A 15,133-nucleotide genomic window follows, 5' to 3' on the forward strand; every position below is an offset into this window, starting at 1 on the left:
TGTTAGATGCTGATGGCTTACGTTTCTTTCCCATCACAGAAAACCATCACAGGTTTAGCGATGCAATTAAAGTATTATTTTGTTTTGTTTGTTGATCACGTAGTACAAAGTAGATGAGGAAAACCAGGACTCCGTGGACTACGCGCGTCCGCCATTGTTTGTTTACATTGCGTGAACGGTGGGCTGTAATATCAGAAATGGAGTTATTGCGTTCTGTAAAAAAGTGGGAGTGGCGTTTGTCGCATTTTGGGAAAAAAGGGAGAAAAGATGACAGAATAACACGGCGGATATTGGATTTTGCGTAAAATTAAGAATTTACTTTTAACTACTGACCTGATATAATACTGATTTTGGCAGTAACTCATTTTTTTCAAAAATGGCGTTTATTGCGTTTTGGAACCAAACTCTTCATTTATAAATCCAGATTTTTACCAACATATAAACAGAAGAACCTGTGATATCTGTAATGCACAAACAATACAAAAGTTATCTTACATTTGACAAAAATAATTTATTCATGCCACCAATTTCTTAAAACAAATCTTATTATTAAACTTTAAATAACATATTAGACACTATATTCATATTTTTTTAATAGCTGAATCCCTTATGATATAAAACAAACTGGGCCCGGTTCCCCAAAACGTTCTTATCGCTAAGTAGTTCTTATCCTATTCCTTAATCTCTCTTAACTCTATGGCACGATTCCCAAAACGTTCGTATGCTAAGTATATCTTCTGTAAGTCACACTTTCGTAAGGTTGGTCTGGACCATTCGTAAGCTCTCTCCTAGCGTTGTTTGAGCGCAAAACGCTATTGCCGCAGTCTTTAGAAATCAGCGCACCGCAGTACAAGTCAAACTATGGTATGCTGACAATGATTTTATGTTATGGACATTTTTAAGACTTATAATAAAATATGTCTGCAATGGATACAGGACTATTTATGCAGTTGACTTTATTTGGTATGAGAACTAATGCATCAAAGACGGTGCCGGTGTTTGTTCTTCATTGAAGTCTGTTCCCTCTATTTTTATAGCGTTTTCATCACGTTACATTTATAATTTATTTAGAAAGATTAAATATTTCAATTGGTTGTACTAAAAAGCAATGTATTCTATTATACAATTTATTAAATATTTCATATTTGACAGTTGTATGTCTTTTAACATAGCCTGTCTTTTTCTTTTCTTTTTCTCTACTGTTTGTTTTAAAACTGTTATGTTTCCAAACATAATAAATATATATTATACATATAATATACTTCATACTGTAAAGATAATTGACTTACAATCAAGAACAGTCAAGATACATTACATAAATGGACACATATACATTTTAGTACTGTGGGGGCCACGAGGAAGCCTGTCACCTTCAGCACCATGGAGAGCACCATCAGTGGCACCCAGAGAGGATCAGGACCAGGGATAGCTCCCCTAACACAGGTGTGCTCAGTTTCCCCTCTGACAGAGAGCGTCAGCTGCAGGCAGTTAGCCTCAATCAACAGGCACATAAGAGAGAACACAGGAAAGGTGAAAAGGGGAGAGAGTGTGTTGGATGTGGCATGTTGTGCAGCCCAGCATTGAAGCAGTGCTCACCAAACCCAGCACTGAAGAACAAAGACCCAGTAAAGGACGTGAGTAGTCTGAACACTTGGACTAATTATACATCTCTTTTGCCTTCCCTCCAGATGTGATTCGAGGCCAAGAAAAGGAACTAAAGAGAAGAGATACCTGAGTTGCAGTTTTTCCATATTCCCCTTTCCCATACATTTTTGAAGAATAAAGAAAATTTACGTTTTGCTGCACTAACCGTCTGCCTGGTGTTATCTGTTTCACATCTTGAACTAAACTGACCAATTTGGTAAAAGAAGTTTACATATGGTGGAGAATGTGGGCATGACTTGAACCTCGCAAACAGATCAGACAGTGCAAAGAAAAATGGAGGAGGCTCTGACAGCCATTTTGCAGGCTCAAACCACTCTGAATGCAGCAGTCACCGAGCTATGCCGCAGGACGGAGACACAGGGTAGGAAACCCCAGGATTATCTGACTAAAATGACTAGAGAAGATGATGTTGAAACCTACCTGGATATCTTTGAAAAGACAGCCCAAAGGGAGAGATGGCCAAGGGCAGACTGGGCAAACTTGATACTTCCTCTGCTAACCGGTGAAGCTCAGAAGGCTTGCCGAGACCTTACCATTCATGAAGCAACTAATTATGATGTCGTCAAGAGAGCAATCCTGGCCCAGTATGGGCTCAGCCTGCCTGCCAAGGCCCAGCGCATCCATAGCTGGGAATACCATGCAACACTTCCAGCACGGGCCCAAGTAACCTCGTTAACCCGCATGGTGAAAAGCTGGCTAGAGGAAGGGGATGGACCGCCTGCTGTAGAAAGAGTAGTGATTGATCGATGTATACGGGGCCTCCCCGCAGATGCCAAAAAGTATGTGGCTCAGCAAGGACCACAAAATGTTGATACCTTAATTGCACTCATAGAAAACCACCAGGTGACAGTGAGCTTGTTAAAGCCTGAAGGAAACAAAACCCCCATGTGGAAATCGAGGCAGGAGCGAGAACCACCTAAAAAGTACCCTGAAGTCACCCAAGCAAAACCCTTAAGGGCTCAAGGAAATTGGAAAGATGAGAAACCTCTGCGAAATCCGGTTCCCTTCCGATGCTTCACATGTGGGAGGGAGGGACACCTTGCACGGGAATGCCCAGGCCGAGAGGAACTCATGCCCACAGCCAGTGCCTCAGAGTCATCAAGACTTCCATGCCATTTTCTTACCACCTGTTGGGCCCATGAGGGGGCGGCTGCCCCTAAGATCCCTGTCAAGATTGGGGGCCACGACACAGAAGCCCTTATAGACTCTGGGAGTATGGTAACACTGATCCGACCAGAGTATGCAGGCCCTACCAGGGGACGAGAAATCACTGTCTCCTGCATTCATGGAGACTCCAGGAACTACCAAACCGCAGAAGTAAGCATGGTCACACCCCGTGGGCAGTTTCAACTACAAGCAGGTGTTGTGGATCACCTACCAGTCCCTGTTCTGGTCGGCCGAGACTGTCAAGCCTTCTCTGCCTACTGGACAGGCCAAGATGCAGAGAGGAAGAGACCAACCCGACGTAGACGAAGAGATCGTCTGTCCACCCACCGGTGTCCTCTAACCACCGAAGAGATAACAGATGCAGAAGCAACCAGCCCTGAGGAACCCCTCAATAAAGATGAAGGTGAGAAAACCCGTTCTGACTCCACTGCTACTGCCTCAGAAGATCCCGAAGGTGTACAACTAATTGATGATATAGAATCCCATGAGGTATTTTCTGAATTTCCCCCAGCAGAGATCCTACAGCAAGGAAAACTGGGTCGATTCGGATCCGCTCAATTGCAGGACCCATCACTGAGCCAAGCCTGGGGGAATGTACAAGTCATTGATGGTCGACTACAAGATGGGGTGAGTGGGCTCACTTATCCACATTTTATGATAAAGAATAAACTGTTATATAGAGTAGAACAACGAAGGGAGGAAATTGTGGAACAGTTGTTAGTACCCAGGCCATATGTCTCTAAGGTGTTATATTTAGCGCACACTCATCTGTTGGGAGGCCACTTGGGGGCAGAAAAGACCTATGAGAGGGTCCTCACCCGATTCTACTGGCCCGGGGTAAAGAAGGCAGTCGAAGATTATTGTCGTCACTGTGCTGAATGTCAGCTTCACAGTCCCAAGGTAACATACCGCAATCCCCTTATTCCCCTGCCAATCATTGAGACACCTTTTAGCAGGATTGCACTGGACATTGTGGGACCCCTGCCCAAGTCCAACCGGGGACACAGGTACATTCTGGTCATCCTTGACTACGCCACCCGATTCCCTGAAGCAGTGCCTCTTCGGTCAGCCACCTCAAAGGCCGTAGCCCGAGAACTGGTCCAACTCTTTAGCTGGGTGGGAATAGCAGACGAGATCCTTACTGACCAAGGTTCATGCTTCATGTCTACCGTGATGAAAGAGACCTGCCGACAACTGAAGGTAAAACAACTTAAAACCTCCATATACCACCCGCAGACTGATGGGCTTGTAGAGAGGTTTAACAAAACTCTTAAACAAATGTTAAAAAAGGTAATTGATGTTGATGGGAAAAATTGGGATCAGCTAATGCCATATGTCTTGTTTTCTATTCGTGAAGTCCCACAAAGTTCCACCGGGTTTTCACCCTTTGAACTCCTTTATGGCCGGCGACCAAGAGGAATGTTGGATCTAGCCAAGGAGAGTTGGGAACAGCAGCCTTCACCACATCGCACCATCATTGAACATGTCGAACAAATGCACGACAGAATGGGGAAGATCTGGCCAATCGTAAGAGACCACATGCAACAGGCCCAAGAACAGCAGGCCAAGTTATACAATAGGGGGGCACAGGTTCGAGAATTTCACCCCGGAGAGAAGGTATTAGTTTTAATCCCATCTAATGAATGCAAATTCCTGGCCAGGTGGCTGGGACCCTATGAAATTGTGGAGCGGATGGGCCCAGTCAACTACAGGGTACGACAGATCGGCCGAAGGAAGGGCCAACAAATCTACCATGTAAACCTTTTGAAACCTTGGCATGAACCTATCGCCCCTCCAAATGATGTCCTCACCGCCAGCATCATTTCCCCTATAACTCCTGAAGTACGAATGGGGAACCAACTCTCCCCCAGACAGAAGCAGGAGTTAAGAGAGCTTTTATGGCGAAACCGTGATGTCTTCTCAGATCTCCCTGGACGGACCTCACTTATAGCCCATGATATAGTTACAGACCCTGGGAAGATTGTTAGACTTCGGCCATACAGAATTCCAGAAGCTAAAAGAGAAGCCATCTGCAGTGAAGTAAAGAAAATGCTGGAGCTAGGAGTTATTGAGGAATCACAAAGTGCATGGTCAAGTCCCATCGTCCTAGTTCCAAAACCCGATGGAAGTACAAGGTTCTGCAACGACTACAGAAAGTTAAACGAGATCTCTCAATTTGACACATACCCTATGCCAAGGATAGATGAACTGATCGAGCAATTGGGCCCTGCTCGATTCATTTCAACACTTGACCTAACCAAGGGATACTGGCAAGTACCGCTAACCCCCCAAGCCAAACCAAAAACCGCTTTCTCCACTCCTGAAGGGACCTTCCAGTACCGGGTTCTTCCTTTTGGGGTCCATGGGGCACCGGCCACATTTCAAAGACTCATGGATAGAGTCCTCCGTCCCCACCAAAAGTATGCTGCCGCATACCTAGATGACATTGTTGTCCACAGCAAGAGTTGGGAAGAACACCTACACCATCTAGAGGCAGTATTACAAGAACTACGCTCAGCAGCTCTCACAGCTAATCCGAGTAAGTGTTCACTGGCCCAAGAAGAGGCCAACTACCTAGGGTACACTGTTGGCAGAGGGAATGTGAAACCCCAATCTAGGAAGATCAGTTCCATACTCACCTGGCCCCGACCTCAGACCAAGAAACAGGTAAGGACCTTCCTCGGATTAGTGGGATATTATCGAACATTCATCCCTGGCTTTGCCACGAAAGCAGCCCCCTTAACCGAGTTAACCCGCAAATACCTACCAAACCAGGTAAAGTGGACCTATGAAGCAGAACAGGCTTTTGTTGAGCTAAAGCAAGCCCTCTGTTATGAACCTATCCTACAAGCTCCAAACTTCAACACAACATTTGTTCTGCAAACCGATGCTTCAGAAGTAGGGATAGGAGCTGTGCTGTCCCAAGTGCAGGAAGGTATGGAGCACCCAGTTATGTTTATTAGCCGTAAGCTACTGCCTCATGAGATGAATTATGCCACAATTGAAAAAGAGTGTCTCGCTGTTAAATGGGCTGTTGAAAAACTGAGATATTACCTGCTAGGTCGAAAATTTGTCTTAGTAACTGATCACGCCCCACTAAAATGGATGTCACAAAATAAAGGGAATAATGCACGAATCACTCGCTGGTTTCTTCAGTTACAGGACTTCAATTTTGCAGTGGAACACCGGGCGGGGAATTCTCATGCAAATGCTGATGCCATGTCCAGGAGGGATGATTGCCTCAGAGCCGGCGCTCCAAACAGGAGCTTGGAGCTGGAAAAGGGGGTATGTGGGGGCCACGAGGAAGCCTGTCACCTTCAGCACCATGGAGAGCACCATCAGTGGCACCCAGAGAGGATCAGGACCAGGGATAGCTCCCCTAACACAGGTGTGCTCAGTTTCCCCTCTGACAGAGAGCGTCAGCTGCAGGCAGTTAGCCTCAATCAACAGGCACATAAGAGAGAACACAGGAAAGGTGAAAAGGGGAGAGAGTGTGTTGGATGTGGCATGTTGTGCAGCCCAGCATTGAAGCAGTGCTCACCAAACCCAGCACTGAAGAACAAAGACCCAGTAAAGGACGTGAGTAGTCTGAACACTTGGACTAATTATACATCTCTTTTGCCTTCCCTCCAGATGTGATTCGAGGCCAAGAAAAGGAACTAAAGAGAAGAGATACCTGAGTTGCAGTTTTTCCATATTCCCCTTTCCCATACATTTTTGAAGAATAAAGAAAATTTACGTTTTGCTGCACTAACCGTCTGCCTGGTGTTATCTGTTTCACATCTTGAACTAAACTGACCAATTTGGTAAAAGAAGTTTACAGTACCCATTTAAACTTTCAATGTATATAAAGAATAAACGTATAATGTGATAAAAATGCTATAAAAACACTACACTAAAGGGAAACATGGGGAACAGACTTCTACACAACACCGGCCGCGTAACTGTTTAGTCCATGCCAATTTTTTTATTCGTCAACCCTTAAACATTTTGACATTTTGCCTGACGTTGCTAAAAAAAAAAATCGCCTTCCAAAACAACTCATTATGGAGCTGCTAGATCTTTTCATACCATATTCTCTATCTAACTCTCTCTGTTTATTGTAGATAGGTTGCTTTTTATTGAAAACATTAATGGTAAGCAATACCGCATTAAACAGAAATACTGCAGCTGCTTGCCAATCAATTCTGATTGTTAAGTACCTTAACATTCGTATAAAAGTGTGTTACATATTTTTTTAAAGTCAAAACCCATGTCAAGAAGCGGCACAAGTGGCACAACGGGATAAGGACGGTGGATAAATAGCGAGGTTCATCTACCCGTATTACTGACAATTTGATAATTTAATTAATAGTGTATATTTTACGGATAACTTAAACTATGTTAAAATAAATGTTACTGGAATAATTTGAGTAATGTTCCATCTGTATAGAGCGTGTTGTCTTTCTTAACGCCGTAATGCACTTTCGCGTGAAGTGAAAAATCGATCCCTGAGAGATCGATCGCAAATAATTCAGCACCTTCACTTGGGACAGCGACATTGTAACGTCGTACTTAGAGGCCGCGTGTTAAGAAGCTTCCTAAGAGACACTTTGGGGAACACACTTAGAAACACAAACAACTTTGGTAAGATATATCTTTTTGAGTCTTCTTAGCGCGCTAAAAGTGAACGTTATCGGGGAACCGGGCCCTGTGCCTTAATACCAATAGGGTTAATGTTATTCTTTTTTTTATAAGTAATTAGTTATGAAAAAAATAGGTAGACCTTACCTAATTTTTTTTACTTTATCATAGTAATTAAATTTAGGTACTCTTTAATTAAATATATAGGATATAATTTACTCAAACAAAGTGAGTGCAAATTGTTACAACAATTTTTTTGAGTAAATTCTATAGGTTGTTTTTTACAGTGTAAAAGAAGCAGCAATAGAAAGCGTGTGAAATTTCTTGTCCGGATATAAAGTAACATGGAGTGGAGGAACGACCTAATCTGTGGTTATGTTCATAATGTTTTTCTGAAAACTGCAGCTTGAAGTATGAACACGTTTTTTAAATGTAGTTTTGCAAGTAAACCGCGAACAAAAATGTGCTGGTCATAATCTTGTGGTATTTGATATGATAAAACATCACAGGTACCATACAAATATTGTTTTCATAGACTTATTTCTGTAGTATTTACCACAGGATTTTGTCGTAAAGTATGAAATATTCCTGCAATATTATTGTTGGATTGTGTGGAATTCATTTCATATTTCTTCGGTAATTACCACAGGATTCTGTTATGTAATATGCTTGCAGTATTCCTGTAATATTCTTGTGGTATTACTTTTATATTTCATCTTTTACCCTGTTTGTGAATAAATGTAAGAAAAATGCAAGAAATTAGTGCAAAAGAGGTTCTGTGGATTTATTAAACGTGCAATGGTAATCCTGTAATATGTAGCTCCACTCATTTGTTGTGTGGTACTTTGTTGTTGTACGAAAGTAGTACCACAGAATAAGGATACTTTTTTGTAAGGACAATGTTGTGGTTTTGTTTTCCGAGAAACGACCGCTGATTTTAAGAGTTAACGCCTGTCAACAACAGAGACAAAGAAGCACGCAAATGACTAAACTGCTGGTAGATTTTACAGTTAACCAACTTAACATTTCCATTCATGAATGATATCAACAAGTTAAATAAAAACTTACCTGTCAACAAACCGCAATTCTCCCGCCGATATGATATGAAAAATGGTGACTCGAGTCCTGCCTGGATGTTGATTCATGCGCACTTTGCGGTGCTAAGGCCAATATTTTGGGGTATATGTTACTTATTTTTTTAATATTGCAGTTATTATTGTTAAAAATTGGATAGTGAAGGTAGAATATACCCATTATTTTTTATTTTACTTGCTACCTTATATACTTAATTAAATTATAACTAATTTTCATGGGTTAAATTTAACACCCTCCAGAGTAATTTTTTACAGTGTACATTTTAATGTCGGTTAACAAACCTTAAAAACTAAAACCCCCTAAAAACTTAAATATTGCATTCCCGCCACCTACTGGATTGGACTGTGGATAACGTTATAATGGTAGTAGTTACATACATTTTGTTAATTAATTGAGCATCTTATAAGAAATGAAATACTACTATATTTTAAATTACTACCTAATAATCATTGGTATAAAAATTACAATAAAAATTTACATTTCATTTATCTTAATGATTAAAATAATTTAAATCTTTCTGTTTTATATAGGGATGGTTTTAGGATTTCATTTTTAGGAAGGCTTAGCATGTGAAAAGAGCATTGTGATGCCTTTTTACACGTTGGAACCATATTTTAAATAGCTAATTACCTAATAATCATTGAAAAGAAAATTTACATTTCATTTATCTTAATGATTAAAATAATTTAAATCTTTCTGTTGTATATAGGGATGGTTTTAGGATTTCATTTTTAGGAAGGCTTAGCCCTCAAATATGATGTGAAAAGAGCATTGTGATGCCTTTTTACAAGTTGGAACCAGTATTATCATTAATAAATTTATGTACGCTATATAAATTACTCTTACATAGTTCCAAGCCCTGATGATTTTTGATTTAACAAAAAAAAAAAACTCTTTAACAACTATAAAGGTATAACACGTATTAATTACTATTATTTATTAATGTTTATGTTGAATTAAAATTTATGTATACTTATATATATATATATATATATATATATATATATATATATATATATATATAGTCAATTTACTCATTATAGTGTACTTTTCGTTATACATTATAAATCACTTTTACTTTACAATCGTATCATCTCTGCTTGTAGCATACATAACATAATTCATGAACTTACCAACAACAACCTGCGCTGATTCTAAATATGACTGTAATAATAAATCATACATGACCCTTTAGTTCCTGATCAGATAATTAAAAGCTGTTATGTTTTATAATAACATACAGGTTAGTAAATAATGAAATGATGTTTACTTTAGGGACTAATAATATTTATCATGACTATGACACTGATAACATCACTTTATTTATCATCTCTTACCTGTTTCTGACCTCTTCAGTCTATCTAACTCGTTCTCCACCTGTGCAGCATAAAGTCGAAAACACTCAATAAAGGAATAGCGATTACTAATCTTAAAATTACTTTCAAGTCCAACCAGCGGGCTTCATTATTACAGCACAGTAACACACCATTTTACTCCAGATTTTTAACAGAAATATAAACAGTATATTTACTGTAATATCTGCAATGCACAAATAACACAAAATATCTCATACATTTGCAAAAAATGTATATATTTATTCACATTTTTTTCCAAAATACTTGTCTTAAAAACTCAAAGTTCTTTTTATAAATGAAAATGTACATGATACACATGTTAAAATTACAGTAAAATAATTATAATTTAAAATAAACAAAAACAATGCTAAGGGTGGCACTAAATTAACATAATTTTTCCCTTAATAATTTGCCAGTATTATCATGAACTTTTAGTGCTAATCACTTTGAATTATGCACTTTTAATGAACAGCTATTAAAATTCTTCTGACACATACAAATACAAGAAATCACCATGTCCAGTTTCTTAAGAGTCATTAAACAAACGCTCCATGTCTGCTGCTTCAACCTCTCCAAGGGAACTGTCAGTCCCACTCACATCCTCTCTGTTATCCTCCGACTTTCTCAGTGAAATAACAGTGTTTTCCTGCACCTTAAAAGTGCACAGTCCAATTTCAAATAAATGCTCTTCAACACTCTGTCTATTAGAAAGCAACTCAAGAAGTTCCTGTGCCTCCAAATAATGCTTCAAAACTGAATTGGACAACTTTAAGTCTTCTTCACCAAAGTCGCCTGACACCGAGACTTTGGCTGTTATATTTGGCTGAAAACTTTCACTCTTTTGCAGGAGGCCACAATTCTCACAACAATAAAATGTGCGTTTCCCATCAAAACTAAAACTTCTTTTTATAAATGAAAATGTACATGATACACATGTTAAAATGACAGTAAAATAATTATAATTTAAAATAAACAATACTAAGGCTGGCACTAAATTAACATAATTTTTCCATTTTTGAGTTTGCCACTATTATTATAAATTTTTACTACTTATCACTTTTAATTATGCGCTTTTCATGAACAGCTACAGAAATTCTTTTGACACATACAAATCCAAGAAATCACCATGTCCAGTTTCTTAAGAGTCATTAAACAAACGCTCCATGTCTCCTGCTTCAACCTCTCCAAGGGAACTGTCAGTCCCACTCACATGCTCTCTGTTATCCTCCGACTTGCTCAGTGAAATAACAGTGTTTTCCTGCACCTTGAAAGTGCACAGCCCAATTTCAAAGAAATGCTCTTCAACACTCTGTCTATCAGATAGCAACTTGAGAAGTCCCTGTGCCTCCAAATAATGCTTCAAAACTGAATTGGACAACTTCAAGTCTTCTTCACCAAAGTCGCCTGACACCGAGACTTTGGCTGTTACATTTGGCTGAAAACTTTCACTCTTCTGCAGGAGGCCACACTTCTCACAACGATGAAATGTGCGTTTTCCATCAAACCCAGCCTGCCAAGCATTACATTTCACACATCGTCGGCATACATTCACCTGAGCTGCAGATACTTGACCGGTCAGTGTTGTGATATTAGTTTCTTCCAATGTAAATGGAAGCTTTACAATCTCACCAGATAGACCTTTCAGCATTCTAATCTGTGAACCTTGAGTTGTCGTCACGTACAATCCATCAAAATCTCTGGTTGCCACATTCCTGATGTCGTATGAGTGACCATTCACCAACATTCCCAAATGTGCATCCCATAAGTGAATCTTCACAAAATCTGTGTGATCTGCTATATAGCAGATTTGTGTTTCAACAGGCACTCCTCGGATCTCAACAGTTGAAGTCGAAGAATTAACATGAAGTACCTTAACTCTAACAGCATCAACCTAAAACAAACAACAAAGTTCTTGATTAACATGAGAAACAAACACACAAACACAACTTATTACATGTTAAATTGTATTAAATTACAATTAATTTGTCTCCCACATTGTTGATGTATTGAATTCATTTTTAAAAACACAATTAATACATACATTTTTTTAATTACCATGTCATTCAGTATTTCCAAACCCTCTTCTTTTTTATCGTGTTTTAAATAATGGGTTCAGAAAACAATTTAAGGAAACTATTTCCAATTCTGTAAAATTCTACACTATATCGTAAACAGGTTTATTCCGTGGATTCTGCAATCACACCATCAATTTAAACATCATGGCAACCATTTCATATCAAACCAACATATGCTAATATTCACACTTTACATATAATCAATAAAAACATAAACAGCAGCTATTATTAGAACAGATACTAAAAAAAAAATAGAACAGATACTATAGTCACTTAAAACAAGTAACAGTCCATCAGGTCATTTATTTCAGCTCTTACCACTCTGATCCCATTCCAGGGGTGCAAACTCATCAGGGGTGAAAAAGGTGACAAGACACAAGCGCTCTTATATAAGCGGATACGCGGCTTGCACGCTCCTCTTAAACAGAAACAGGTATATAGCGCATATAGCACTGTTGTCAACGGCTTAAAATCACTTACTTAAAACTGCGGTGCGTGAACAAATGTTAAGCTTTATGACCACGCGCACAGCAACGTGACGTGGGCGCGTAACCTCAAATGAGAAAATACTACGAGTTAAGTATGTGCACTCAATCTGCAGACTGCTTAAACTTCGGCAGCAAATGAGGTGGCTATAATTGTAAAACATAACCCGCCAAACTGGCTAGTAATTTGACATCGTTACCACAATAGCTGGACATGATTTTCATAATTTCATTTACTGCTACCATGTCGCAGACCCCCCTCACCCCTCATTTTCAAAAACAAATCGGATCTAGACGAATCACAAGAATTACCTATTTTGTATCAAAAAACGGCGAATTTCGCCGAAAGGTGACAAGTTTGCACCCCTGCCATTCACTCTAAATAAATAACTGAAATATTTATTAAAAACTGACATGGTGTTATATTCATTAACATGTCATATTTTATTTTTCTAATTTTACTGATAGCATTTTCCTTATTGTTATTTATTATGTTGAGACAGAAGCCTTCATCAACTCTAAATACCTAATATAAAAGCATATCATCTGTTCACTTGTGTGGTTCACGATGGGAGAGAGGGGGAGACTGTGGAAGTTTTATTTTTGTTGACCGCTGTAGAACGCAAAACTTATGCTGTTCATACACAATTCCATATGCAAGTGAAATAATTATGGAATGTATTAGATACATAAATATGTTTATTTCTTACACAAATAAATGTATAAAACAAACTCTTTAGATTCATTATGATTGAGAAAGCGCTTCTAGCAATTAGTTTCCCCTGCTCAGCGTCTCAGCTGACAAATTTTAGGATTTCAGATTGTCGCCCACATTTTGTTAACAAAAACTTTACGATAAACTTAAAGAATAAACCACATGCATTGATGGCCATAATTACTCAATGAGAAATGGAATCATCAGACACATCTGGATGAGAATGGTCTATGAGAAAAGAAAAATTACTTTGACTGAAAAGGCTCTGGCAAACAGCATTGAGTCAATTCAAAACCAATGTAAAAAGAAAGGAAGCAACTTAAAGAGTCAGATACTGTCACTCAAAAACCCCATGAGAGATTATCAAAATGTTTCAGAATTTAGAGCACAGTTTGATGTTGTGCTACAATTGTCTGAAAATGCCACTACATTACACCAATCTTTGATGCCTTTAATCCCTCCTGATGAACAAGAAAGACAAAATGCATGTTTTACAATAGGGATGCTCCGATCAGAATTTTTTCAGCCAATACCGATCACCGATTTGTAATCTTCGTGATCGGCCGATACGGATTCCGATACTGATTTTTTAAAAGCTGATATGCAAGCTCTTTGATGACTGTAACTCTTACAATCTTTCTAAATAAAATAATACCACGAATGTTGCCTTCGTTATATTACTTGCAGTAATTAGATATATTATTGTTTTAATAGAGACTCAAATAAATAAGCACAACAAATATTTATTCTGCAAAGAGAAATTTAATATGGCTTTAAAAAGGCGTATGTCTCCTAAGGCTGCAGTCACACCAAAAGCGTTTATGGCAGTTGCAGGCGCCTTTTTTGAATGATATTCTATGGGCAGGGCGCGTTTGCGCGATGTTTATGCGCGCCGAGCGCCTTGCGGTTTTTTGCCGCCTCCCGCGCACGCGTTTTTGAAGGAGCGCTCACGGCGCATTCACACGGGGCGTAAGCGTCAACGCTTAACGGAAGGCTTGTCTGAAGCGTGGCCCACAGCCAATCACAGTGGCCGCTACACATGCTACGTTCTTCCATAAACGTAATTGGCTGGCTCTGTCTAGGTAATTTGCATAAGGCGATCTGATTGGCTGACGCACGCGTTGCCGCTTGAAAAGTTGAGAAATGTTCAACTTCTGCTGCGAGCAACGGCACTGACGCGGCACCCACGGATCCACAATTCAGATCGGCAACGCATGACGTCACCCATTAAAAGTGAATAGGAAGCGTTAACGCTGACGCCCCGTGTGAATGCGCCGTCAGAGCGGAGAAGCGCATGACGTCATTCGCGTCTTCCATTGTCCAATCGAGTCAGGGGAGAGGCGGGCCTTACGTTGTGGTGAGGGAAGTTTACAGTTGCTTTGAAGAACCGGACTCCACTCGCTCACTCTCTCCTGTGTGTTTGTGCACCTCTCACCCTCAAACAAGGTCAGAGCAAGCGCCCTCTTTTTAAAGTTTCTGCTAATATGACAGTTAACAGCAAAAAAGCGCTCATGCTTCAATATTTGATTGACAAGACAGCTGACTCGGTGGTTGCTTAGCAATATGAAAAGCCGAGTCTCACTGCTCTTTTTTTAAAAAGGCAGTGCGTCGCGCCTTGCGTTTGCAAGCGTTTAAAGCGCTTTTGGTGTGACTGGCCCCTAAAAGTACTGAAAATAAAACACTTCACAGAATTAACTGTATGAATTAAATATACACGCATTCGTATGAAGTATAAAAATTCTTTAGTCAAGAGCAGAGAGTGATTTTATTGAGAGATGAATTAGGTTACTGCAGCTTTAAGACGTGAGAGAGAGATTGCTCTGTTCACGTGCACTGATGACAGGCTGCTGTGTGTGTGGGCGGAGGCTGAACGCAGACAAGAGCAGCTGTGAGGAAAATAAAAGTTTAAACGCTCGAAACTTTAAGACGCATGCAAATAAGAAACGTTTGGCA

The 15,133-nt window shown here is 39.7% G+C and overlaps 1 protein-coding gene across 1 annotated transcript; it reads left to right on the top strand.

The window, feature by feature from the left end:
* Positions 1-1,353: 1,353 nt before the first annotated feature.
* Positions 1,354-6,621, top strand: LOC141365933 (uncharacterized). Its single transcript, XM_073870946.1, has 2 exons — positions 1,354-3,235; positions 3,347-6,621. Exons 1-2 carry the CDS (start codon positions 1,939-1,941, stop codon positions 6,469-6,471), a joined length of 4,422 nt encoding a protein of 1,473 aa, XP_073727047.1. The 5' UTR covers positions 1,354-1,938; the 3' UTR covers positions 6,472-6,621.
* The last annotated feature ends 8,512 nt before the right edge of the window (positions 6,622-15,133 follow it).

The sequence above is a fragment of the Misgurnus anguillicaudatus genome, chromosome 8, assembly GCF_027580225.2.
Source record: "Misgurnus anguillicaudatus chromosome 8, ASM2758022v2, whole genome shotgun sequence".
NCBI classification, from domain to species: domain Eukaryota; kingdom Metazoa; phylum Chordata; class Actinopteri; order Cypriniformes; family Cobitidae; genus Misgurnus; species Misgurnus anguillicaudatus.